The sequence below is a fragment of the Pieris napi genome, chromosome 13 (genome assembly GCF_905475465.1).
Source record: "Pieris napi chromosome 13, ilPieNapi1.2, whole genome shotgun sequence".
NCBI classification, from domain to species: Eukaryota; Metazoa; Arthropoda; class Insecta; order Lepidoptera; family Pieridae; genus Pieris; species Pieris napi.
In genome coordinates, this window is record NC_062246.1 from 6,176,297 (window position 1) to 6,202,180 (window position 25,884).

The 25,884-nt window shown below is 34.4% G+C and overlaps 2 protein-coding genes across 3 annotated transcripts in view; both read right to left on the bottom strand.

Annotated features, from left to right (window-relative positions):
• Window positions 1–11,423, bottom strand: part of LOC125055340 (juvenile hormone acid O-methyltransferase-like) — a 32,032-nt gene extending 20,609 nt beyond the window's left edge. The window contains exon 1 of the mRNA XM_047657776.1: window positions 10,876–11,423. Within this exon, the coding sequence (XP_047513732.1) occupies window positions 10,876–11,231 (356 nt within the window). The 5' untranslated portion in view covers window positions 11,232–11,423. The remainder of the gene's footprint in view (window positions 1–10,875) is intronic.
• Window positions 1,332–24,277, bottom strand: LOC125055334 (juvenile hormone acid O-methyltransferase-like). 2 transcript variants are annotated; one of them, XM_047657767.1, is made up of 4 exons: window positions 23,854–24,275; window positions 18,093–18,264; window positions 7,609–7,717; window positions 1,332–1,615 (listed from the first exon to the last, which is right to left on the bottom strand). In XM_047657767.1, exons 1-4 carry the CDS (start codon window positions 24,207–24,209, stop codon window positions 1,440–1,442), a joined length of 813 nt encoding a protein of 270 aa, XP_047513723.1. In that variant the 5' UTR covers window positions 24,210–24,275; the 3' UTR covers window positions 1,332–1,439. The 2 variants fall into 2 exon arrangements, with proteins under 2 accessions (XP_047513723.1, XP_047513722.1); XM_047657766.1 differs by lacking the exons at window positions 1,332–1,615; window positions 7,609–7,717 and adding exons at window positions 13,702–14,032; window positions 17,085–17,193 and having other exon boundaries at window positions 23,854–24,277.
• Window positions 24,278–25,884: the final 1,607 nt, after the last annotated feature.

The following is a 25,884-nucleotide window of genomic DNA, read 5'->3' on the forward strand; positions in this document are numbered from 1 at the left end:
AAAATGTTATCTATTTGTGAAGTACTCTCAAGATCATTTAATTTTATGTTGTTTCATATCATCATCACCTATATGCTAATCAGACATATGTTGCGACCCTTGGCTTTCGACCGCTCCGCTGGGAATATGTACGGCGTTTACGGGTAAAGTATCTGTATATGTGTCCAAAAGGAATCACACAAATGCCGTACAGTAATAAATGACCTATATTGCTTCTGCAATTGTCGTCGAATTAAAAATTTGCACCGACTTCCGGCACCATCACTTTTGTACGGCACTAGGTTTTTCGACATTTATTTTTAATCATCTATACACTTATAACAAAGCCGTACATTAATAATTAGTCGAAATTCCCCCATTGTACCTGAGAAAGTCCATTCACTCACGTACTCACATGTACCGCTCAGAAATGACGGCATAGTGCTCAGAGCTATTTTCAGATATAGTAACAGCCTTCTAAGCGTAATTCACGTTAGGTCATTTCACAGGAATTTTTTGTTCATGGGCTTGTGGTCTATTAGTGAAGGTTGCGATGTTGACCAAGCCTTCAGATAAATTATAAATATAAAACTCTTACTCATTTGTTTTAATCAGTATATTTTGTGTCCTACCCGCATATATAGCATAACAATTAGTATTAACCGTCTGTTTAACTAATATTATTAATTTCCTACATACAATTGACATTTTTAAATTTCAATTATATAATATTTACGGCATACTGCATGTACTTCGTAAGTTCTCCATACTAAGCCTCAAAAAAAGCATTAAAAATATTATTAATAATTGGTATTCATTGTTTATAACATTTAAAAATATTATATTTAATTATACTTTGCAGGGTTCAAATAATATAACACTAAATTTTTCGGAGATTACGAGAAAAATGATTGGATCATCATTTTTTTACGGTAATTATTCTATGAAGTCCATTGCCACGTCGAAAAAAGCGAATTTCCTGTGTTTTATTTTTGATGTTGAATATTATAAGAAAAATGTGTAATAACATTATTTTCATATGTTATTTCAATATGTTTTGTTTTAAAGAAAGACGGAAACTTTGGTACACACTGCAGGGATGATTAGTGTTTAACGTAATTTTATTTTATTAAGAATTGTATTAGCTGGTTTTTAAATAAAGCGTTTTCTAATTAACCTGTTGACTACATTTTCGCTTGTGTTTTCGATATTTCTACGGGAATCGAACCCACAGGTTCCATTGGTACTTCACCAATTGGTTAAGCTAGACATTTGTCATCTGTGTCTTTTTAGAAGGTATTGTAATGTCGAACATAAATAAAATTTTACAAAATATAGAAGAGTAGAGGTACGTATATAGAATATATGTTTATGTATTTCAAAAATTGTATTTTATATTTAAATGTTACATTTCAATTTCAGAACAATTAATATTCCTAAAAAAACGAATCCAGACATTATTACTTTTTTTCAACATATAAAACGAGTATTTGCACATTAAAGACAAAATCGTTGCTTGATTTTTTGTAATTATACGTTTCAGTGTCAACCATCTGCATTTCTTGACTTAAGTCTATAAAAAAATCGTCACGTAACTCATCCGGGATCTTGAAAGGCACTACAGACATTATTCCATCTGAAAATTATTGTTCATTTATTTATTTGCATTTTCCCAAAGACTAAAAGAGAAAAAAAAAAAAAAAAAAGACTAAAAGGAGGAAAGTAACTTGTATATTGTATACATCCTTTTCGGATGCGTGGTTTAGACGCATTGTATAACATTGAATTAATGTTTCTTATCATAAATAATATTAAGGATTGATCTAATTATATGAACTTAGAGAGAGACTTAGGACAAATAGCAAGGTACACGTCAAGATACACGTCAAATGAAAATGTGAGTTATTAGAATTGTTCTCATTGATCTTTTGAGCGGCCGATTGTGTATTACTGACTTAACTTTGTGTTAAGCTTGGCGGCACACAAAAGTGATCAGCCTTGCGATTCTGTAACTCACTTTCGAACTCTCACTTCGGTTTTCGCAGCGGCGGTCGCGCTCAAATCAGTCGTGAAGCAGTCATTTTACGATTTAGCATTCTGATAAGGAGGAAGCTTGTAGTTTATTGTTTATCAGAAAGTGAGTTACAGAATCGCAAGGCTGCACTAAAAAAATCTGCCTACCATACCGTGTCCTATAACATTCCATCATATTTGATACGATTTTTTTTGCAAAATATCTACGCAGAATAATATTTATACAGAGACGACACGCAGATGAATCGTGTACCTTCATCACCTTTCCTCTTCCCCCCGGATCGCCATAAGGTGTAGACGTGCTGAGTGCTTTATTTTTATTTGTATTTTAATTTTAATAAATTCAAATCGAAAAATAAATATAACTGTCTACTAGGAGAACATAAACAAAGTGAAGTGTAGTCAAGCAACCATCTAATTACTACGTGCGCTCCTGGTACTGCGCCCGATCACCCCACTATCGAAGGTATTGATCCCACTCAATATTAATCTTATCGAATCCCCTAAAGCTGTGAATTTACGCCACGCCCACATCCCTACCAGCGTCACACTCGTGCCCCGCTTACCACCACTACCTGCGTCCTGCGCCCGCGCTGATTGCAACAGGTGACTGTGGCCACGCCCACTAATTATCTATTGGCCTATTTACCTTGAGCCATCGGGAACTTCTTATCGGACATTCCATTGTTTAGTGCATTCACATTTTTTGCAAACATCTGCTTGTACTATCGAATAGACAACTGTTAAACTCATTATAATAAAGGATGAATCCTATTGGAGATAAGTCACTATCTGAATCTGCCATTGATCAAATTGGTATGGAAATGGAACAAATCACTCCTCCCAACTATGTGGCCTTGAGAAACAAGAGAAGAAGAGAAGATGATACGAATGTGGACCGATTTGACGTTTTTAGAGAAGAGATAAAAACACTCATTTTAACAATGTTTAAATCGCAAGAAAGTGGCTCCAAAAAGCTTGAATCCACTCTTACCGAAATAAGTAAGACAAACACAAATATCCAGACAACTATGTCCTTCCTCGCTGAACAGAATGTAGAACTTAAAAAGAAGTTAGAACTTCTCGAAATAGAAAGGAAAAAGGACAAGGAACATATTTCTATTTTGGAGGGACAGCTAGAAGACTTAAAAAGAGATAGATTGAAGAATAACATTGAAATAAAAAATGCACCCAAGGCTGATAAGGAAACAAAAGAAGACCTTATAATTATGACCTTAGAGTTGGCTAAATCAGTCAACTGTCAGTTGAGTGAAAAAGACATTAATGATATTTACAGGATAAGATTTAAGAGGGAGGGAAATGCTAGTTCCCCTATAATAGTTGAATTAAGCACTACCTTATTAAAAATGAAGTTTCTACAGGCCTGTAAAACATACAACTTGAAGAACAAGGATAAATTACGAGCTAAACACCTAGGATTAAAATCACAAGGTCAAGAAAATATCCCTGTCTACGTAGCAGAACAGCTGACCGCCTCCAGGGCTCGGCTGTACTTCCTTGCTAGAGATCTAATGAGATCAAAATCTTATAAGTTTTGCTGGACTTCCTATGGCCGTGTCTACGTCAGAAAATCTGAAAATTCACCCATTATCACTATAAATAATGAAGCAATCGTCCAAAAACTACTAGGAGAGCAATGACTAGACTTAATTCTTGAACCTTGTTATCTCTCTCTGTCTTTGCTTGCTCGGCCCATTTTATATTTTTGTTTTACCATATTATGTTATTTCATACTAGTTTTACATATTGCCCCAATAACACCCAAACCACATCTTTTTAACTACATAGTAAAATATCTTATGTTATTCTTTTATCAAATTTTGTTCCCGATTGTACACACATTACTCATTACTACTACCAAGACACATAAATACTTTATTAACAAAGGCTTGGATTCGGCCCTACACTACTACACACACACCTTCTCCAAACATATTCACACATGATCAGTACGCGATACTTTCATAATAAGTAGACTATTTAACACACTTCATAACCAACAAGCTAATAAAATGAATGGTTTATTTAAAATTCCATCCAATTATGGATAACGTAATCTCATTGATAACAGAAATTGACAATAGTGAGGTGGCTAATTCTAGCTTATGTGATGTTCATGACATATGTAACCAATCCCCTAAATTTCATAAAAATGATTTAAAAATAATTTCTCAGAATATTGTGTCGGTATACAGCAAGTTAGATGATTTCCAACTCACCCTTGCCCAGCTTAATTTTGAAGCAGATTTGATAATTTTAACTGAATGTAGAATAGATAGTGATAAACCAATACCCCAAATGGAGAACTACACTTCTTATTCGACTACAAACCATATAAACCAATGTGATGGTGTTGTTATCTATGTTTCTAGAAAACACAGTGTCAATGTCAAAGAAATTATTCTAACACATGCATCCTGCCTCCAAATTTTATTTTGTGGAGTTACCGTGCTAGGAATATACCGGTCCCCTTCACATACTAATTCCGAGCCCTTCACGGACTCATTAGACCGACATTTAACATCTTTGAAAAATTGTATTAATTTAATTATAACCGGGGATATTAACATTAACCTGATTGACAGAAATGATGCTCCGCAGCAGGAGCGTAATAACCGGCTTTACTATTTAAACATGCTGGCTATGCACGGCTTGCTACCTGGCCATGTACTACCTACACGGTATGGTAATTGTCTGGATCACTTTATGCTGAGACTAGACAAAAATAAACATTCCGCAAATATAAATGTAATAAATACTTCTGTCACTGATCACTCCACCATATTCTTAAGGCTCTCCAATATACCAAAGTCAGGTGCTTCCACTAAGACAAAAACATTCATTGATTACGATAAGGCGATAGCTACTCTAAGAGATAGCACATTGGTGGCTGACTTAACTTCATTAAACAACCCCAACATGATTATAGAGCTCTTACTAAGTAAAATAAGACAAACCTTAGATTTACATACAGTCACTAAGATCATTACATGCAAATATCGTGTAGTTAAGCCATGGATGACTTTGGGCATTCTACGATGTGTCAGAAATAGGAATAATATGCAGAAAAAGCTAAAATTAGACCCTGATAATGAAATTTTAAAAATAACTTACCGTAGATATCGAAATTATTGTAATAAATTAATCAGAAACCTAAAAAGAAATTATAATAAACAGCAACTAATTCTAAATAAAAACAACTCAAAAAAATTATGGCAAACTGTCAACAATATTACAAATCGGAATAAAAATAAAAGCGACAATTACGAACTGCTCCACTGTAAAGAAACAGCACAAGAGTCTATAGATCATTGTAATCAATATTTTACCCAAGTTGGCAAATCACTAGCAGAAGGTATCCTTGCACAACAACCCGCATACAATTGTTCTGACAAAACTACTTCGAATTATCCTCACTTAACTTCATTTGTATTAAGAGATACTGACAATGATGAGGTTCTTAATGTCCTGATGGGGTTAAAATCAAATAGTGCTCCAGGCTGGGATGGCATTCCTACCCAATTCTTAAAGCTAACTGCTGATATAATTGTCCCTATTATTGTTCATTTGATCAATCTATGCTTTGCTCAAGGTGTCTTTCCAGATGCACTGAAAATCGCTGTAGTTACCCCAGTGTACAAAGGAGATGATAAAACGGATATAAGCAATTACAGGCCTATTTCTGTTTTACCACCTATTGCCAAAATACTGGAGAAAATAATTAATAAACGTTTAATGAACTACCTTAATACATTTAATATCCTCTCCCCAAGTCAATATGGCTTTAGACGGGATTTATCGACAGAAGATGCCGTGTTGGATCTCACATCACTTATTACTAATGCTGTGGATAAAAACAAAAAATGTGCTGCAGTGTTTTTGGATATGAAAAAGGCATTTGACTCAGTATCAATTACAGACCTTATCGACAAGTTGGAGAAAATAGGCATAAGAGGAATTCCCTTGAAATTATTCAAAGACTATTTATGCAATCGAAAACAGAGTGTAAAAATAGGAAAACACCAAAGTGAACAATGTGAAATCACCTTCGGAGTTCCGCAAGGAAGTGTATTGGAGCCCACTCTATTCCTTGTATATATTAATAATTTATGTAACATGGATATAGAAGAGGGAACAATGTTCACTTATGCTGACGACACTGCTGTCGTTTTTGTAGCTGACACCTGGGAGGCTGTTAAAAATAATTCCCAAAAGGGCCTTGCAAGAATAGCTAAGTGGCTCAGCGATAACCTTTTGACCCTCAATACCTCTAAAACTAACTATGTATGCTTCTCCAATTATAACTCCTCTCAACCACCTCCGACGTTTGCTATTCAAATACATACTTGTGGCTCACCTCATTCTATAATATGCTCATGCGATTTTATTAAGCGGCAAAACTGCGTAAGATACCTGGGTACTATGGTAGACCAACGCCTATCATGGCGCGATCATATAGAGCTAGTTATGGCTAGAGTAAGAAAACTCATATGGTTATTTAAAAATCTAAGACACGTAGCTGACTCGGCCCTCCTAAAACAAATTTATACTGCTCTTGCGCAGTCAATATTAATATACTGCATTCCGGCCTGGGGTGGTGCCATTAAAACAAAATTCCTGGAACTGGAGAGAGCACAAAGGTCACTACTCAAAGTTATCCATTTTAAGCCATACAGATTCCCTACGGAAATGTTATATGCGGTTAGCGATCTTCTGTCAGTACGTAAGTTGTATGTACTGCAAACTACTCTTAGAACCCATCGACATATTGGATATGATCCTAGTATTTTGAACAGACGTAGAAGGCATAATGTGGCACCTTTACCAACTTTTAAAACTAAATATGCTCATAGACAGTACTGCTACCAGTCTGCTAACTTATATAATAAATTAAACAAGGAATTAAATCTATATAATATGAATAAATATAAATGTAAAATAACTATAAATTGTTGGTTAAAAACTCAAACCTATGAAGAAGTTGAATCTATTATCTAAGAATTACTATTCTAAAGTCTACTTTTATCTTACACTCTAAAAGAACACACACACTCAAACATATGATACAGACATATACACACATACCTCATACACACTCACTCACACACACTTACACTCTCACACATCAACATACACTTAACTGAATACAACGAACACCCCTCAATTTATCACTCATACACGATGCATCTTTTAACTTGTATAAATATTGTTTTGTTTTTGTAATATTATTCCCTTTTGTCTAAACTTACATACCTAATTAAGTGTACCTAGGAAGAGCGGATACTCCAAACACAAGTATATTATACATACTTAAATGGAGGCTCCAGCCACATGTTGTTATCATTGTAAGTGATTGAATAAATATTTTTTTCATTTTTTCATTTTCATTTTCATTTTCAGTACACTTATTTTATGAGACGGTGTAGTGAGATTTATAACATGCTCTATTATAGGTTTAAGTGTACATTCGTGGCTTATGTTTGTTTTTTATTTTGCTAATCTAAAGTTGGTAAAAATGTTCTCCAATTTGTTAGTGTGTGTGTGTCTCTTTCCCCATTCGACGACCAAACCTACCTTTTAAATTCTCTAGATTTTCATACTCGTGAAATATTAATTTGTGTTCCAATTTTTTTATAGTAAATCCAATTTTGCCTAATAATTGCTGCATTTCTTTAAAGGAATCCTGAAAAGAGTATATTTTAATTAATCGGAAATTTGTGGTAGGTTCCAATTGTAGGTGGAATTCCAGGCTTTTAATATTCTTGAGTTTCATATACAGGTATAGATCACGCTTTATCTTTACTCAGAATCTTAATCTTTTCTTTACAGCTGAAAAGAGATGTAGGATTTGGTATGTATATGTTATATAACTGCAACTCTCATCACTGAGGTTATAGAACCCCGTCTATGTCAAGCAGGGAAGAGAACCTACTTGGCTATTTATTCTATTTTTTTACACACCAATTGACCTAGTCCCATGCTAAGCTGGTGAAGCTTGTGTTATGGGTACTAGGCAACGGATATACATACATAATATAGGTAGATAGACATATAAATACATATTTAAACACCCAAGACCTAAGCACACCACCAAATGCTCATGATGTCGATGTTCGTCTCAGCTGGGGATCGAACCCGGGACCCATGGATTCGCAGTCAGGGGTACTAACCATTAGACCAATGAGTCGTCAAAAAAAATTAGAAAAAGCAAATAATCACGAAACATATACATAAATCTAGACCAAGACTTACATTTTTTTATTTTTTTTTTTTATATGAGACAGTGGCACAATAGTACATAATGGAATTGAGAATAAATTAATCCAATCAACCACAATCGCTCCAACATGGCGGGCCTCCTAGCAATAAATAATAATAATAGTAATGAACACGACTACAGGAATTTTTATTAAGAAATAATAGCCTTTGCTAGAGTGAATTAAATTCTTTTATACATACCTGACTGTCATGGTATGGAGATATATATCTTTCAACGTCAGTAACCCATGGCTTCCATTTTTCGGCTTTAGCAAGGGTCCTATATGCATCAAATAATGATGTTTTTTCTACGACAATCGCAAAACAACTTCCATCGTCTCTAAGGATATCGTATATGTTCTGGAACGCAGTTCTGTAAAATTAACATTTTAAAGCTAAATAGATGTATCCGCCGAAATAGGTTAAGTGAAAATAATTTTAAAAAGTCGAGCCACTGCACCGTCCAGTTGTTTATGAGGTGTCGAGTTGTGTATGAAAAGGCTTGTATTTACTTTGATTAGTGGATAATTGAGGATGATTAGTGCAGGTGTATAGTGCAAGTAGTGTCCAATTCTTGGTTAGTGGCTTTGTTAAGTAATTCAGTTGTCAATAGTTTGGCAGGCTCGCTGCGAGTGAGGGGGAAGGGAAGGCGCACGTGACGTCACTACTCGCCGTTCACTCGCAAAAAAAATAGAAAACGCTTTTAATCATTTTACTACGCAGCCAACTAATCACTAGTAGTAGTAGAAAAAAGTACGCTAATAATAGAAAAAGATTTACTCTCATAATTTTTCCCTAACGCTACAAAAGAGGTATAACTTCAAAAATAATAAATCCCTTTTTAACAAAAATATAAACTCCAAAATGTACTTCATAGTACATTCTATGTATGTGGAATAAGATTATTATAAGTTAGGTTCAAAATTATTAATATGTGAGCAGTGTTGGACTAGTGGCTTCAGCGTGCAACTCTCACCTCTGAGGTCGTAGGTTCGGTACTCGGCTGTGCACCAATGGACTTTCTTTCTATGTGCGCATTTAACATTCGCTAGAACGGTGAAGGAAAACACCGTGCGGAAACCGGCTTGCCTCAGAGCCAACAAGTTGACGGTGTGTGTCAGGCACAAGAGACTGATCACCTACTTGCCTATTAGATTGACAAATGATCATGAAACAGATACAGAAATCTGAGGTCCAGACCTACTAGTTTATTTTTTATCAAGTTTTACATTTTGTGTACGTTGTTATAGAATCGTTTCGAATTGAGCAATCCGTACGAAACCTACCGAGTTATCGATTAGAGATAGTTATACGGTGTGAAATGTATAAAATAAAACAAGGTACATCATTAAAAATCTATTATGATAAACTTAATGTAAAAATTGAATTTTTATATGATTCAGTCAAATTGGAGCGCGTTCAACATTCAAGGTAATACGAAAGTTACATACTTTATATATAAATAAATTGACACTACAACCATTTAGTGAAAATATAAAATACAGTCAAAATCTATTATAACGACATCTATGGGACTACTCATATTTGGTCGTAAAAACCGACAGTCGTAACAGCCGATGACGTTGTTATTAAGTATCTAATACATAGAATTCAGCCGGGACCTTTGATTTAGGTCAATATAACCGGTATGTTATTCTAAATAATTTCGTTGTAAACGGTTTTGACTGTATATCTAATATGTAACTAGCAGTTCCCGCGAACTTCGTTCGTGCTAAATGCAACTAAGTAACCATTTTACTCGAAGTGGTCCAGCCGTCTTTGAGTTTTGCGCTTATTTTGGGACTCATTTTTGTTTTCTATAGATATAATATGGACTGTTTAGATACAATTTTTTTTATTCAATACTAATAAAATCTACCAAGAAACCAAAATTATGACGATTAAACAACTATATGTTTATAGCACCTGAATCTTAATTTTAAAAAAAATTAAATAACTCTCTCCATGTAATGCAAAATGCAAATTAAGTTAAAAAAAACACGTTTTGTGTAATTTAAAAAATACAATAAAATGAACTTTTAATTTACATATAAATTTAGGTACTTCCTATTGCGTTAGAATAAGGTATTACCTTGATAATAATAACTTTATTAATAACAAATAACGTAATACATTATAATTGAATGACTGATTGTAGAGTGTGTTTCTGGCACACAAGATAAATATTTATCATTTCTTAAAACTAATTATATATATTACCAACCTATTTTGTATTCCAATCGATTATTATAATATTTTAATATTCTAATAGCGACATAAGTTTAAGTGCTATGTAAATATGTCAATTTAAAAATGTTAATTTTGTATTAATGATATATATATATATTAAATACATTTTATAAAAACCAAGTTATGGGTTAAAAAAACGATGAAGCGCTTGGAGGGTAGGCGCTCAAACAAAGAGTGCTTTTTTGAAAGGACCATGATGTTACTTACACGCTCAAAAAATCAAATACGTGTCAGGCACTGGAGGCTAACTACCTAGGTATAAAATTAAATAGACATGTGTATGCAGTATAGCATGCACAATACATAAAAAATTATGATTGCGATGTAACTTACTCTTGACGACGACACCAGTTTAAAGCAAAAAAGGAAATGGCATGGTGGAAACGTTCCCTTAGCTCATCGGGCAGCTCTCCCTCTATGTTAAGGGTAGTGAAATCAACACGTTCCGAAGCATAGTGTTCATTTGCGAATCGTATCATATCTTCACTTATGTCACAGCCCGTCATGGTCTTGCAAGTGGGAATTAATTCTTTGAATATTTTTGATGTCAAACTCCCATCGCCACAACCAATGTCTAGGATTGTTGAGTCTGTTTTCCAATTAAATATATTCTTATACTCTTCTAGATACTTCATTGCACTAGTCTTCTGTAGAGTATTTGAGTTATTATACAATTTGACGTTAAGCATTGTTCGTGCGTGCTTTTCGGCTAATTTCTGATGCGTTTGTGCAATGGGAGCAAGGGAATTGACATTAACGTGAACATTGAAACGAAATGAGACGATTCATACATAATACGAAAATATAATTGAGATTTGTAATGCGTAATGTGATTTGAGTTAAGTTTATGTCATGGTATGGCAAAAAGATTTAAATTCACTCATATACAATTGTATAATGTATATTGTATATATTATTAGATGATTCGGTGAACTTCGTATCACCTACATATATTTGTGTCAAACAGACCAAAGAGATCGGACCTCATACTACTATATTTGTGAAAGCTATATATTTAAATAAATATATACAACCAGTTAGGAACAGATTTTATTCGAAAATTCAATTGATGTTTTCAGTATTTCTCTTCACTTATTATGTTTCCCACCGTTTAAATTAAAAACATATGTTAAAAAAAAACGAACAGCAAATCATTTTTATATATAGATAGATATAGCTAATAATAATAGTAAATATAGCTGGCACCAGTCGGGCCTGCGTAGTATAGTCGGCGATTTTCTGAATATCTACGGAAAAAATGGTACAAACAAACTCTCTGTGCCCACAAAGGTGAATCCACGCAGCGCCAGTTATTTATAATTTACAATGTGATTTATATTAAACCAATCTGGGAGTGCCATAGAGCAATTTCGCGCTGATTTTGCGACCGTGGTACTAAAACTCAATATAAGTCGGAGTCACAATCGCTATCAGGATTTGCAAAGTACCAGCGATGCAATTTAGAAAAATAAACACTGCAAGCGTAACATTATATTTTTTTATTATTAAGTACCTTTTGTCTAGATAATATTGGAAAGGTCACGTGATCAAGTGCTAGATAAAATCTATTTTTTCTAATATACACGCCTATCGCAAATCACCTTTAGTCCAGTCAGTCAAGACAATTAATTCATTATAATTCCAAAAGTTTTCAAATTTTGATGTAAGGTCGGGAGTGGTATTAAAACAAACTATAAAATTTTGCAACGTGCTCTGCGGTCCAGAACATTGTTAAAAATAAGTTTTGGTCGTGAAAAAAATTCCAAAATTTCTGCAAACTTGGGGAAGTTTTCGATATAATATTTCATATCACGTATAAAATTTGCAACCAACCTAAGTGTACGGAACATTTTTTGTTATTAAAAATTAATGTTTTTCTTTATTAAACTGAAGGAAAACGTTCCAAAAGTTCTGCAAATTTGACAGATATGTCGAAAATAAAATAAATAACAAAAAATGTTCCGTACACTTAGGTTGGTTGCAAATTTTATACGTGATATGAAATATTATATCGAAAACTTCCCCAAGTTTGCAGAACTTTTGGAATTTTTTTCACGACCATACAGAAAAAAATAATTTAATTGCAATTTTAACAATGTTTCGGACTGCGGACAAGGTTGCAAAATGAGATTTATTGTCGTCCCAATGTACCATTCACTTGACCGAAGTTTGAAAACTTTTGGAATTATTATCAAATTTTCGATTTCGATATCTATAATGACTGGTCTATTTGTCTACACTAACCAATGATAATGTCAGAGTAACAAACACATTTCTTCAATTGGACACTACTTGCTTCACACCTGCACTAATCATCCTCAATTACTAATCACTTTCAGTAGCACTAATCAAAGTGAATACAGACCTTAAAGTAAAGTGTTTTAATGTAATAAGGATATATGTATGTATATAATTATATACTTATTACATTAATTCTATATACGTATACGTGAAGTGTATAATTCAATTTAAGTACGGAGGGTAATTAAAATGGAGGGTCCATTTTAAATAAAAATTCACGCCGACATAACTGAGGACACCAACTAATAAATTATAATTGAATATTTCTTTATCAAAAAAATGTTATAAATAATTATCTATAAATTTTTCGTTCAGTAGCCTAACCTAGATACTATTCTTATATGGTGCACGCTTCACCTGATAAATTTTTGTTTGTGTCCGATTTTCTACGGGAATCGAACCCATAGGTTTCAATTCTAGTTCACAAATTGTTTAAGCAAGTTATTGGTAATCAATATAAATATGTCTAACATTAAAAATCTGTGTATTTTCAGAAGTTCTTGTAATAACGAAAATAAATAAAATTTTAAAAAATAAAAAAGAGTAGTAAGTAGAATACAATATGTTTATGTATTTCAATAATTGTATTTTATATTTAAACTAGCTGACCCGACAAACATTGTTTTACCATGTATATTATTTCTAAGAAACATTGTTTTAGTTCAGTAAAAATAACTATCAGCTATAATAAAAAAATGGGGTAAATCGTAGAGGGGTGAAAATTAAGGGTTGTATGAATAATTGTATGCTTCATAAAAAAATAAAAACAAAAACATTTATTTAAAAATAAAAATAAAAATGTAGGCGTGGACACCCCTTATCACTTGGGTTTAAAGATATATAGTAGCCGATTCTCAGACTTACTGAATATCCATAAAAAAATTCATAAGAATCGGTCGAGCCGTTTCGGTGGAGTATGGGAACGAACATTGTGACACGTGACTTTTATATATTAGATGTTACATTTCAATTTCCGAACAATTAATATTCCTTAAAAACGAATCCAGACATTATTACTTTTTTTCAGCATATAAAACGAGTATTTGCACGTTAAGGAAAAAATCGTTACTAGATTTCTTGTAATTGTACTTTTCAGTGTCAATCATATGCATTTCTTGGCTTAAGTCTATAAAAAAATCGTCACGTAACTCATCCGGGATCTTGAAAGGCACCACAGACATTATTGCACCTGAAAATAATTGTTCATTTATTTATATATAGTCCATAAATATTTGGGAATTGCCACTGTCAAGGAAGACATTAAAAGATCAACCGTGCGATACAAAATGAGACTTCAGCAACACTTCAACCCCCTAGCTTCGGGCCTCTTGGAAACGACGGACAGTGTGTATCGGCTAATGGTCCAAGATCCCAGGGCCGCCAGACGTCACGTATTTTCTGACGGATGAAATGTGGACGATTGGGTAGTGTTAGTATGTACTATGATCGTATGCCTACCTGCTAGCTTGGTCAAACGGCCAATTTCCAGGTATCAGGTAATCAAGGTACACAAAAACATTACTTACTTCACGTAAATTCTCATGGCTGATTTTTATATATGTTTTCGAGTGTATAGTTAGAAATAAATTGTCAATACTCCCAGACACTTTCCGTCGGCCATATTGCTTAACAGACGCTTTAAGGGTCTCAAAATAATTAGTCAACTTCACGTAAATTCTGATGCTCCATTTTTATAAATGTTCATCCGACAACTATTTTAAAAGCTTTGACAAGAAGGCAGACCGATCCAAGGGGCCAATCATCCCCTAAACTAAATTTTAATATCTCTGTGAGTGGTAATGCCACGCGCAGACCTATTTTCAGCGTTAAATTCAAATTATAAATAATGGAGATAGAGTTCCGGGAGTTAAGAATTTTTTATTGGAAATTTCCTCTTCTTTCAGAATCTTTTTTTGAAATTTCTAAAATATTAATAGTTTATTAAATATTGGCAAAAAACTAAATGACATTTTTTTTTCATCTTTAATTGTGTATAACTTTTGCAATTTTTTATGTGCTAATACACGCTTTTAGCACATTTTTCAAGACGTCATTCCGGATCCAATGAGGTATCGCACATAATTTTAAGAGCAGTATCTCTATTTTGTACCATTTTCAACTTGTCGACTAGACTATAAAAAGGGCGAAACTTGCCGCAGTCTGACAGCTTACAAATTACAGAGGGAATAAAAATTATTGGATTTTCGTTCCCTAATTGCCATCATTCCCCATAAAATCTGATAAAAGCCAAGAGGCTGATTGCAGATGGATTAAGAATTAAAAAAAAAAATTATTTATTTGAATTTTCGGAGACTTAACTAAGTAACTTGTATATGCTCAACCTTTTTGGATGCGTGTTTTAGGCGCATTTTATAATATTGAATAAATCGTTTTTATCATCAATAATAATATTAAGGACTGATCTATTTTTATTTGAACCAAGAGAGAAACTTAATCCAAGTAGCACGGAACACTAGTCAAATTAATAAAATCATTTGAGCGGCCGATTCCATAATTTGGTAAGACACAGTAGGTATTACCAATCCTTAATTATCCACGCAGAATAATATTTATTATTATTTACGACAAGCAGATGATCCAGATACCACGGTAACTAAATGCGCTGCCAGAGTTGTGCTCGTTTCCGTACCTGAGACGTTCTTAGTACGCTCATGTTATGAGACGGTGTAGTGAGACTCCCCATAAGAGTATGCCCCATCTTAAAGTATCTCGGACTGGTCCTCGATTCTCGATGGACATTTAAGGATCACTTCACGGCACTTGCCCTGAAGCTCGCTACCACGGCTCTGGCACTCTGCCGGTTAATGCCAAATCTTGGTGGGCCGAGTGCGGGGTGTCGGTGATTCACAGGTGTGGTCCGGGCTAAGGTCCTCTACGGATGCCCCATTTGGGCCGATTGTCTTTTCGCTCAAAATAGGGTGATTCTGAGACAGCCGCGAAGGGTGATTGGCCATAAAGGCGGAAACACATTATTAAAACGCTACGCGACGCAACGTGTCGGCACCCAATGTGCATCGTGCACATTACCAACACGCGACACCATGAGACAGAATTCAGAATTAATTTAGCTGACAATAGTGAAGGTGTATAGCCGTATGATAATTGCGAGTCTGAATAAGATTTCATGCAAATTATGGGTACATATCTGATAATATATGTGACCAAAATTTTCATAAAATCCTTTCAAACTGTGCTTTTAATTCTGCGACTGTTTAGCTTCTACTTCTGGATTGTTTTCTTCTGATGTCATAATGTGTGTGTATGTGACATTCGTGCGAAAAATTTCACGGACTGACGCGTGGCGTCTGGTGTTGTCAAAAAGCACACTGCGCGCGATGCGTCGGTTCAAGTCGACAACACATCGATCTGGAATGTCATGATCGGGTGGCGTGTGCGTGCATGGGGTCGCATAGAATGTTCATAGTGTTATTCTAGTCATAGAAAATAGTACAATTTGATTCGACTTAACATGCGTTGCGTTCCATCGGGTCGCTTGGCGTTTTAATAATGTGTTTCCGCCTTAAGGGTGGCAAGAGCGTACCGCACCGTCTCTTGCGAGGCAGCATGTGATATTGCAGGAACTGCCCCCTGGCACCTCGAAGCGGTTGCCCTAGTCCGAATCTATTGGCATAGGGCTCTGAACGTAGCTTACTTAACGCCATCTTCGGATTGGATCTGTCGCTTCCAATCATAGTGAAAGCTATGGTGGAGGCTGACAGTGACGACCCGTGGAACACTTTCAATGCGAAGAGTGTTCGGGAGTGTAACCCAGACGCTGACCCTCAACTCAAAGAAAGGCCTGGAACGACGCGATTACTCACGACTACTGTGACTTTCGCACCGAATTGGTCAACTCAGAAGTTGGGCTCGCACAGCAGACGCTCATGACGGAGACTCGGATTAAGGGAAACTGTTACCGCGCCTCCCGTCCACAGTGAATAGATGGGGCTGTTGGGTATTTAGTGGGTAGGGGTCCATTGCACCACACGGACCAACCCCCACACTCTCCGCGTCACTTTTAACGTTGCTCACCGCAGGGGATTCCCCAACAATAAAAAAAACGGTGTAGTGAGACTTATAACATGCTCTATTAAAGGTTTGATTGTACACTCGTGGCTTATGTTTGTTTTTTATTTAGCTAATACTTGCTTGCTAAGGTTGATGAAAATGTTTTCGAATTTGTTATATGTGTCTGTTTTCCATTGGACGACAAAACCTACCTTTTAAATTCTCTTGACTTTCGAAGTCGTGATTTATTATCTTATCTTCTAATTTTTTTACAGTAAATCCAATTTTGCCTAATAATTGTTGCATTTCCTTAAGGGGATCCTGAAAAGAGTATATTTAAATTAAACGCAGTAATTTGTAGTAGGTAATTGTGGGTAGAATTTTAAGCTATTGATATTCTGGAGTTGAACATACAGGTTTTTCGAGATGACTTAAAAAAACGAGTAGAGCATGAAGTACAGACCCGAGCGGTAACGCAAGTCCGGCTCTGTACAACAAGAGCAAACAACGTATATGGCGAGAGAACGTTGAGGTATTTGCTACCGCGGCTAATAAATGGTCTACCAAATCACATATTAGATTGCCTAACGCCAACCAATATAAACAGCAAACTAAAAAACTACTTTTATATGCATTTGTCGCGCTCCTAAACAAGATTGTTATGGTTACATGAATATAAACCACAGCGGTTTGCTAATGTAACTTGTTATGATTGTATTATATTTTTTTTGTAAAATAAAGAAATTAAAAAAAAAAAAAAAAAAAAAGGTACAGATCACGCTTTATCTTTACACAGAATCGATTACCTTTACAGCTAAAAAGAGATAAAAGTTTTATTATATATATATGTTATACATGTGCAACTGTCATCCCTGAGATAATACGTAGTCTCCCGGTCGTGTCAGGCACCGAGGAGAACCTACTTGCCTATTAGAAAAAAAAATGATCACGAAACATATATATATCTAGGACCAGACTTAAAAGTTTGTAGTGCTGTAGTAGTTGTTTTTTATATGGAACATTGGCATAATATTACATAAAGTTGAATAATGCGCTTCTTTGTCTAATTTAACGAATTGGGAATAACTTAATCCAATCAAACACAATCACTCCAACAAGGCGGGCCTCTTAGCGAAAAATAATAATATAAATGAAAACGACTACAAGAATTTTTATTAAGAAATAATTATTGCCTTTGATAGAGTGATTTCAATTATTACCTGACTGTCATGGTATGGAGATATAAATCTGTCGACGTCAGTAACCCATGGCTTCCATTTTTCAGTTTTAGCAAGGGACCTGTATCCATCGAATAATGATTCTTTTCCTACGATAATCGCGAAACAACTGCCTTGGTCCTTAAGCATATCGTATATATTTTGGAACGCAGTTCTGTAAAGTCAACATAAAAAATAAATATAGGTAAATTGATGTATCCGCCGAAAACATTCGAATAATAATAGAATTTATGTTACACTTAATGTAAGAGAATGATGAACTTTATTGACTATAATGACTCCTTTTCCAGTCTTTGATTATTTAATAAAAATAAAATAAAATAAAATAAAATAAAATAGCCTTTATTGCTGAACTTATTTTTTACAGTAATTTTTCTTACAAATACGTTTATAACTTTTAACAGTTTCTTTTCTTTTCATAAATCCGGTATCGGTAAACGGTCGTTTCTACATTTCAGCTTGTCTTTCGACATAGGCCTCCTCTAAAGATTTCCACTCTGTTCTATTTTTCGCTATGCGCGTCCATATTGGGCCCGCCACTTTTTTGATGTCGTCCTCCCATCTTCTAGTCTGTCTGCCTCTGTTTCTTTTACTATCTCGTGGTTGCCATTCTGTTATTATTCTCGTCCATTTCTCCTTCTTCTCTCTTATCATATGTCCAGCCCACCTCCACTTTAAGCACCTGTATGTTGTGTATGCATTCTTAAATTTTGTTTTGTTTTTGATACATTTTAGTTTAACTCGGTCTTTTCTTTTAATTCCTATTGTGCTTCTCTCCATTCCATTCTGACAAACTTTTATTTTCCTTGCTTGTTCTTCTGTCAATGCCCATGTTTGGCACCCATATAGTAAGCATGGTAAGATACACATATTGTATATTCTCCTCTTGTTCCTCATAGACATATCCTGGTTCTTCATGACTTCACTGAGTGACCAATATCTCTTCCAAGTATTAGTTATTCTTCTTTCTATTTCTTTTTGCATACATTCCTCAGTAGATATTAACTGTCCCAAATACACATACTCCTTTACATACTCTATTTCTTCATCATTTACTGTTATGGACTCTGTTTGTGAGGAGTTAGACATTACTTTTGTTTTCGTTAAGTTCATTGACAGGCCTGCCTTCTTACTTTCTTCCGCTAACTGTTGCAACATTTCCTTTAGGGTTTTCGGGTTTTCCGAAAATAAGATTAGGTCGTCTGCAAAGCGTAGGTGACTCAGATTTTCGCCATTTATATTTAGTCCTTTATTCGTCCAATCCAGATTTCTGAATATCATTTCCAGAACTGCTGCAAATATTTTTGGTGAAATTGGGTCTCCCTGGCGTACACCTCTCTCAACCGGAAATTCTTCGCCTATAGATTCTAGTTTTACTTGTGCGGTGCTTTTTGTGTATACGTTTTTCAGTATCCGTATGTATTTTGCATGTACGCCTTGATCTTTTAATGCGTCCCAGATAAATCTATGTTCAAGTGTGTCGAATGCTTTGTTGAAATCCACGAACCCTATGTAGTAAATTTTGTTATATTCTTTAAATTTCTGGAGTATTTGTCTAAGGGCGTGTATGTGGTCTATTGTTGAAAAATGTCTACGGAATCCAGCTTGTTCTTTGGGTTGATTTTCTTCAAGTGTGTTTGTGATTCTAGATAATATTATTTTTGAAAACACTTTGTAAATATTGGACATTAAACTGATTGGTCTGTAATTTGCTATATCTCCTTTGTCACCTTTTTTATGTAGTAGTATAATTGTAGATTTTGTCCAATCCTCTGGAATGTTTTCCGTTTTGATAATTTCATTAAATATATCTGTAAGTCTTGGAGCGATTACTGGTAACGTTGCTTTTAGAAGTTCGTTTGTAACAAGATCAGATCCAGGGGCTTTATCGAGTTTTTGTGTATTTATTGCTTTTATGGTTTCTTCCTTCATTATTTCCGGTATATATTCTTCATTAGTTATTTCGTCGTTTTCTTTTATAGTGTCTTTCTCTTTTTGACTTCGGTATAAGTTTCGGTAGAATTCTGTAGCGATTTTTAATATTTCGAGTCTTTTACCTGTATTATTGCCATCTTTCTTTCTCATACTTGGTATCCAGTCCTTTTTGTAGTTTAACTCCTTCAATGCCTTTTTTATTCCTCCTGTCTTTTCTATGTAACTTTTCATTGTATTAGATCTTTTAGTTTTTCTTTCTTTCCTAAGTTGTTCACTGATCTTTTTGCTTACTTCTGTTACTCTTTGGCGGTTTCCTTTAATTTCCTTTTGTCGTAAAAGTTCTTTTCGTTCTTGTAATAATTGTTTGATTGTAAGTGAGACTTCTTTCTTGATACTTTTGTTTGTTTTTCTGGTTACTGTTTTTAGTTGATTTAGTAATAGGTTGTATTTTTCTTGTATCGATGGATATTCTTTCTTCTCTAATTCCGCGGCATCTAGAGATGTTTGAAGATTATTAAGTAATAGTTTAGGGTCACCTGAGTATTGTACCGCTAATTGTTTATTTTGAAATCGTCTTGTTTTCTTGAACATTCCTGACATCGCAACTCGAACCATCCTATGGTCTGTGTGGAGGTTTAAATTGTTTATGATCGAAATGTTCTTGAAGGCTTTTCTATTATTAGACATAATAAAATCGATTTCATTCCTATATTGTCCATTGGGTGAGATCCATGTCCATTTTTTTGATGGTTTCCTTTTATAAAAACTGTTTAGAATACTTAATCTGTTTTCCAGTGCAAAGTTTACTAGTCTTGTTCCGTTTTTGCTTCTATTTCCATACCCATAGTTTCCTATGGTATTTTCTTCCCCACTATTTTGAATCCCAATTTGTCCATTAAAGTCTCCCATCACGATGACGTTTTTGTGTGCGTTATCAATAGCGTTTTGGAGATTTTCATAGAATTCCTCAATTGTTTTTACGTCCTCTTTTTTATCAGATTCAGTTGGTGAATATGCCTGTATAATAGACCATCTCTCTTCTTTATCTCCGTTCACAATTCTCTTCTTTATCACGTTCTTTGATTATTTAATTGTAATTAATTATTTGCATGCAATCAAAAACTATTTTTAATAATGCCAAAGAAGTATAACTTCTTACGCGCGTACATAAGTACACGCACCCTTTTATTGTATATATTATGTATTTCACCTTTGGCTATATCTTTAGTATAATGGTTTTTTGTTATATATAATTTATGTGAGCTATAGGATAACGAAATACATACACAAAATGTATGGCAATACATCTGTCATATATAATATTGATTTTATCGTATTGACATATAATATACGAATATTTGAGGAAACCGTCGATAAGTTCGTTTAGCCTCAGTTAAGTTTGGTTTCAGCATAATAACTAAATGCCTGAAGGTTAATTACTGTAGTGTAAACTAAGCAATAACTGTACTGAGATAGAATGATAATGATTAGACACATAAGTTTATATGTATATAATGTTTACTATATATACAAAAATTAATAAACTTTTAAAAAATTCTCTGTAAATCTCATCCCTGAGGTCGTGGGATCGATTCCCGTCTGTGAGTCGTGGCATGGCATGCCTTGGAACCAAAAAGTCAATTGTGTGTCAGGCACAGAAGGTTGATCACCCATCACCAACAGATACTGATGTTCAGAACTAAACGGAGCGCCAATTTCTCTTGCAACATTAATTTTAAATATATATTTGGTTATATAATGTATGCCAAAACAGTGGTAATGTAAGTGTTCGGGTATGTAGGGTAAAACTTGTTGAGTTTCTTGCCCGTTCTTCTCAGAACAATACCTCCTGGTAGTTTTGCGAACGGATGGCGTAGTCTTGCTTGTTTTTGACATTCATAAGCATGCGCTAAGACGCATCTAAATTGAATAAACGTATTTTGATTTGATTTGATATGGAACTGGTTTTCCCATTGCCCACTGCAAATCTAAAGGCGTTGCATATATAATGTATTGTATATTTTGTAATATTAAGGGTCTGTTTCACTATGTATGGATAAAGTACCAAATAGCTATGCAACACATAAATTATTTGGAAGATAAATTGTGCTATTTGACATTCATCGGACTCATAACTTATGATGGACTTTATGTGACGAATAGCGCTATGTGACAGTCGTGAAACGCAACAATAGTGTTTATCCTACCAATAAGTAATAAATAGCTAATGCGGAACTTATCCGTACATTGTGAAACAGACCCTAAGTGACTAATAAATATTATTTTATTACAATAAAGTACTTGTCTAATAAAATGAAAATGATCAAAGAAACGCAACGTCCAGTCAAGACCTTATTGGACATTATGAAACATGTAAAAAAACGGTTCGCACCTTCGGGTTTTTGAAATCGCTTAACAATTACTACACTACATTCTTAGATGCCTCTAAAGGACCATTGTTTATCTTAGGTCAAAAGATTAAGGGTCTCTATATCTTATTGTAAATATATAGTATACGAAGTTACTTGAGATAAGATAAAATTCGTAAACAATAAATTGTATTATATTCAAATATTATGAATTATATAATTATGCAACTTCAATTTAAAAACATATTTACTCATATATTTTAAACATACGCACGCATTTCTTTATAATTGAAATAACATACCACTTTTAACTTACAAATTAAATTACCGTACCTATTATAGCGTTTAATTAAGGTATTACCTTGATAACAATAATTTGTATTATAAAAAATGAACGTAATAGTAAAAATGAAAGTTATAATAGAATGAATTGTGCGTGTTTTTCGCACACAAGCAAAAACATTTCCAAACACTTATCATAAAAATTACCTTCCTTATTTTATAATATTATTAATTATCTATATATATAAAAGAAAGTCGTGTTTGTTACAACACTTATAACTCGAGATCGGCTGGACCGATGTTAGTTATGTCTTTTTTGATGGATTTTTCTCCACTCCGAATAGCAGAATAAGTAATAAAATATCGGATAAGTTATCGAATAACAATAAATAAATTAATTAATTTTACGAATGCACACGGCATGTGGTGACATTTGTTGACAAAACTACGCATCATTTTACGTCGAATTCGTGTCACTTCAAGAAATTCCGAACTTGAGGTAAATGAGGAGATGCATAACCAGGCTTTGATCTTGATCGAAAACATGTGTTACCTCATCAAAAAATGTTGTAAAGCAGAAAGTGCTTTAACATGCAGTATCGCAATATTGGCGTTAGAGAGAAGAGCCTAAACTGTCATTCTTCTTTTGCAATGGCAAGCAATAAAACATTTCTCTATTTGCAAAAAAAGTTATCACCTTAATGAAATTCTAAAATAAGTTTAGCTAAAGTAACAACGATATTATTATTAAGGCGGAACGAAGTTAGCCGGGTCAGCTAGTATATTATAATATTTAATATTTTCAAAACATTATAAGTTTACATCGCGAAACCCTATGACCCCTAAAATCATTTATGTCAACCGAAAATCGATTTTCGGTTGTCATAATAATGTTTTTTTTTTCATTAATGATATATTTTAAATAAATTTAAGAAAAACCGAGTTATGGATTTAAAAAAACGTTGAGGGTTGGAGGGTAGGTGCTCAAAGTTCAAACACAGTGCCTTGGGAGGACCTTGATTTTATATACACGCCCAAAATTGAAATTCGTGTCAGGTATAGAAGGCTAAATATTTAGGTATAGAATAAAATAGACATAGATGCCGTGTAGCACGTACCAAATACGAATTGAAAATTATAATTGCAATGTAACTTACTCTTGACGACGACACCAGTTTATAGCATAAAAGGAAATGGCATGGTGGAAACGTTCCCTTAGCTGATCGGGCAGCTCTCCCTCTATGTTAAGGGTAGTGAAATCAATACGTTCCGAAGCATAGTGTTCATTTGCGAATCGTATCATATTTTCACTTATGTCACTGCCTGTTATGGTCTTGCAATTAGGAATTAATTCTTTAAATATTTTTGTTGTCAAACTCCCATCGCCACAGCCAATGTCTAGGATTTTTGAGTCCATTTTCCAATTTATTATATTCTTATATTCTTCTAGATACTTCATTGTAGTAGTCCTCTGTAGAACATTTGATTTATTATATAATTTGGCGTTAAGCATTGTTCGTGCGTGCTTTTCGGCGAATTTTTGATAGTGTTTCCGTAGTGGTCGGATAGTAAGGGTTAGATGTTATCGTCAGAATAAAGGCAAATTCACATTAATCTGAACATTAAAACGAAATGGGATGATTTATGCATAATACGAATTAATTTATACTGTAATGTGCTGTGTCATGTTGAGCCGATAGAGATATCAATAATAATCAGGTAACTCATAAACGATTAATATAGACCGGCATGGCACTTGCGAGGCTTCTGCCAATCTGAGTGTCCATGGGCAGAAGACACTATCACTCAGCATCAGATGTGCCTCTTGCAAATTTTTTTTTTAATGGAATCTCCCTGTTGCCCTTAAGGGCCTGTACAGCTCAGCTCGGGCTGTTTTGGCGAGCGTAGCTCGGCCGGAATGGGCGTCTCCTGTGAGGCTCGGACGATAGCGCACTGGAGAGGGCGAAGTACGAAGTAAAGGACCACGCTTCCCTGGTGAAGGCGGTCTTTAACCCTAATCTGATTTTGAATATTATTTGCCGTGCTGCTTTAATTTTGCCGTTAGCTGTCGTGAGGGCTCATGCTCACGAGACGGTTTTTCGCCGGAGCTAAGCCGTGATTGGATCATCCGGATCTGTTAGTACAAACTGTAACAACCCAAACTTGTCCTAAAAAAGTTTCGTCTTTTTCTTCTACTTTGTGTAGTTGTCGGGAAAAAATACTGCACAGAGTACAAAATTGAACAGCAGTCATAGGAACGAGTATCAAATGATTATTTTAATATTGATTGACTTTCAGTTTCAAAGGTTTAAAGAGCTATTAAATTACTTTTAATAAAAATAATGAATATACATAGAAACGCTATTACTATAGACGAAAGGAATAAAAAGCTTCAAGACCCGCAGAACTACACAGAAAGGGTATTAAGCAAAAAACGAACGCATTCCGTCCCAATCTCCTGAGTGCCAGACGAGGCGACAGTCCGAAAAGCGAGGCTGATTAAGGTGTGTAGGTTGCACAGGGATCCAAACTAGGTAATGATTCGAAGATCCTAAAGGCGGATCGACCGTCAACTGGTCGCCGTAGCTGTCCCGATAAAAAATCAGCTACAAAAGCAGGTTTTAAATATACAACATATTTGGAATAATAAAGTTGCTTACACACAAAACATGACCAAAACCAAAAATAGTCAACTCAGTTTTAAGTTGCTACTAGCAACCCTGATTATTGGTTGTCTATCTTTCTTTATCTATATGTATATATATCAGATTCTCTAAACGAAGAAAGAAAATTCGCAACAGAATATGAGAAATATGAGAACACACAAATACTTTCCGCTCTCAGCTAAGACTGGTTACATACCCAGAAAGAAGGTAATTCCACACAATTCATCAATATAAAAATTTAAAGATCTTTCTCACCGTCTTCTGAATATCACCGCCCACTCAGCTGTTCATTTTAAATTCTACTTCTCGTCTTTTTATTCCCAAATTAACATATATACTTCGTTGTTGCTATGGGATCATTCAGTTATCTTATAAATTTGGATAATCTGTTTAAAAAGCCTTTGAAATCTATTCTAAACGTTCGATTTGTATTATCTTATTTTCAAGCATCGCTGCCTTTGGGAATACGCAGGATAACAAAGTGTAGCTCTTACAGCATTTCTCTCATCTGCTTATAAGGTT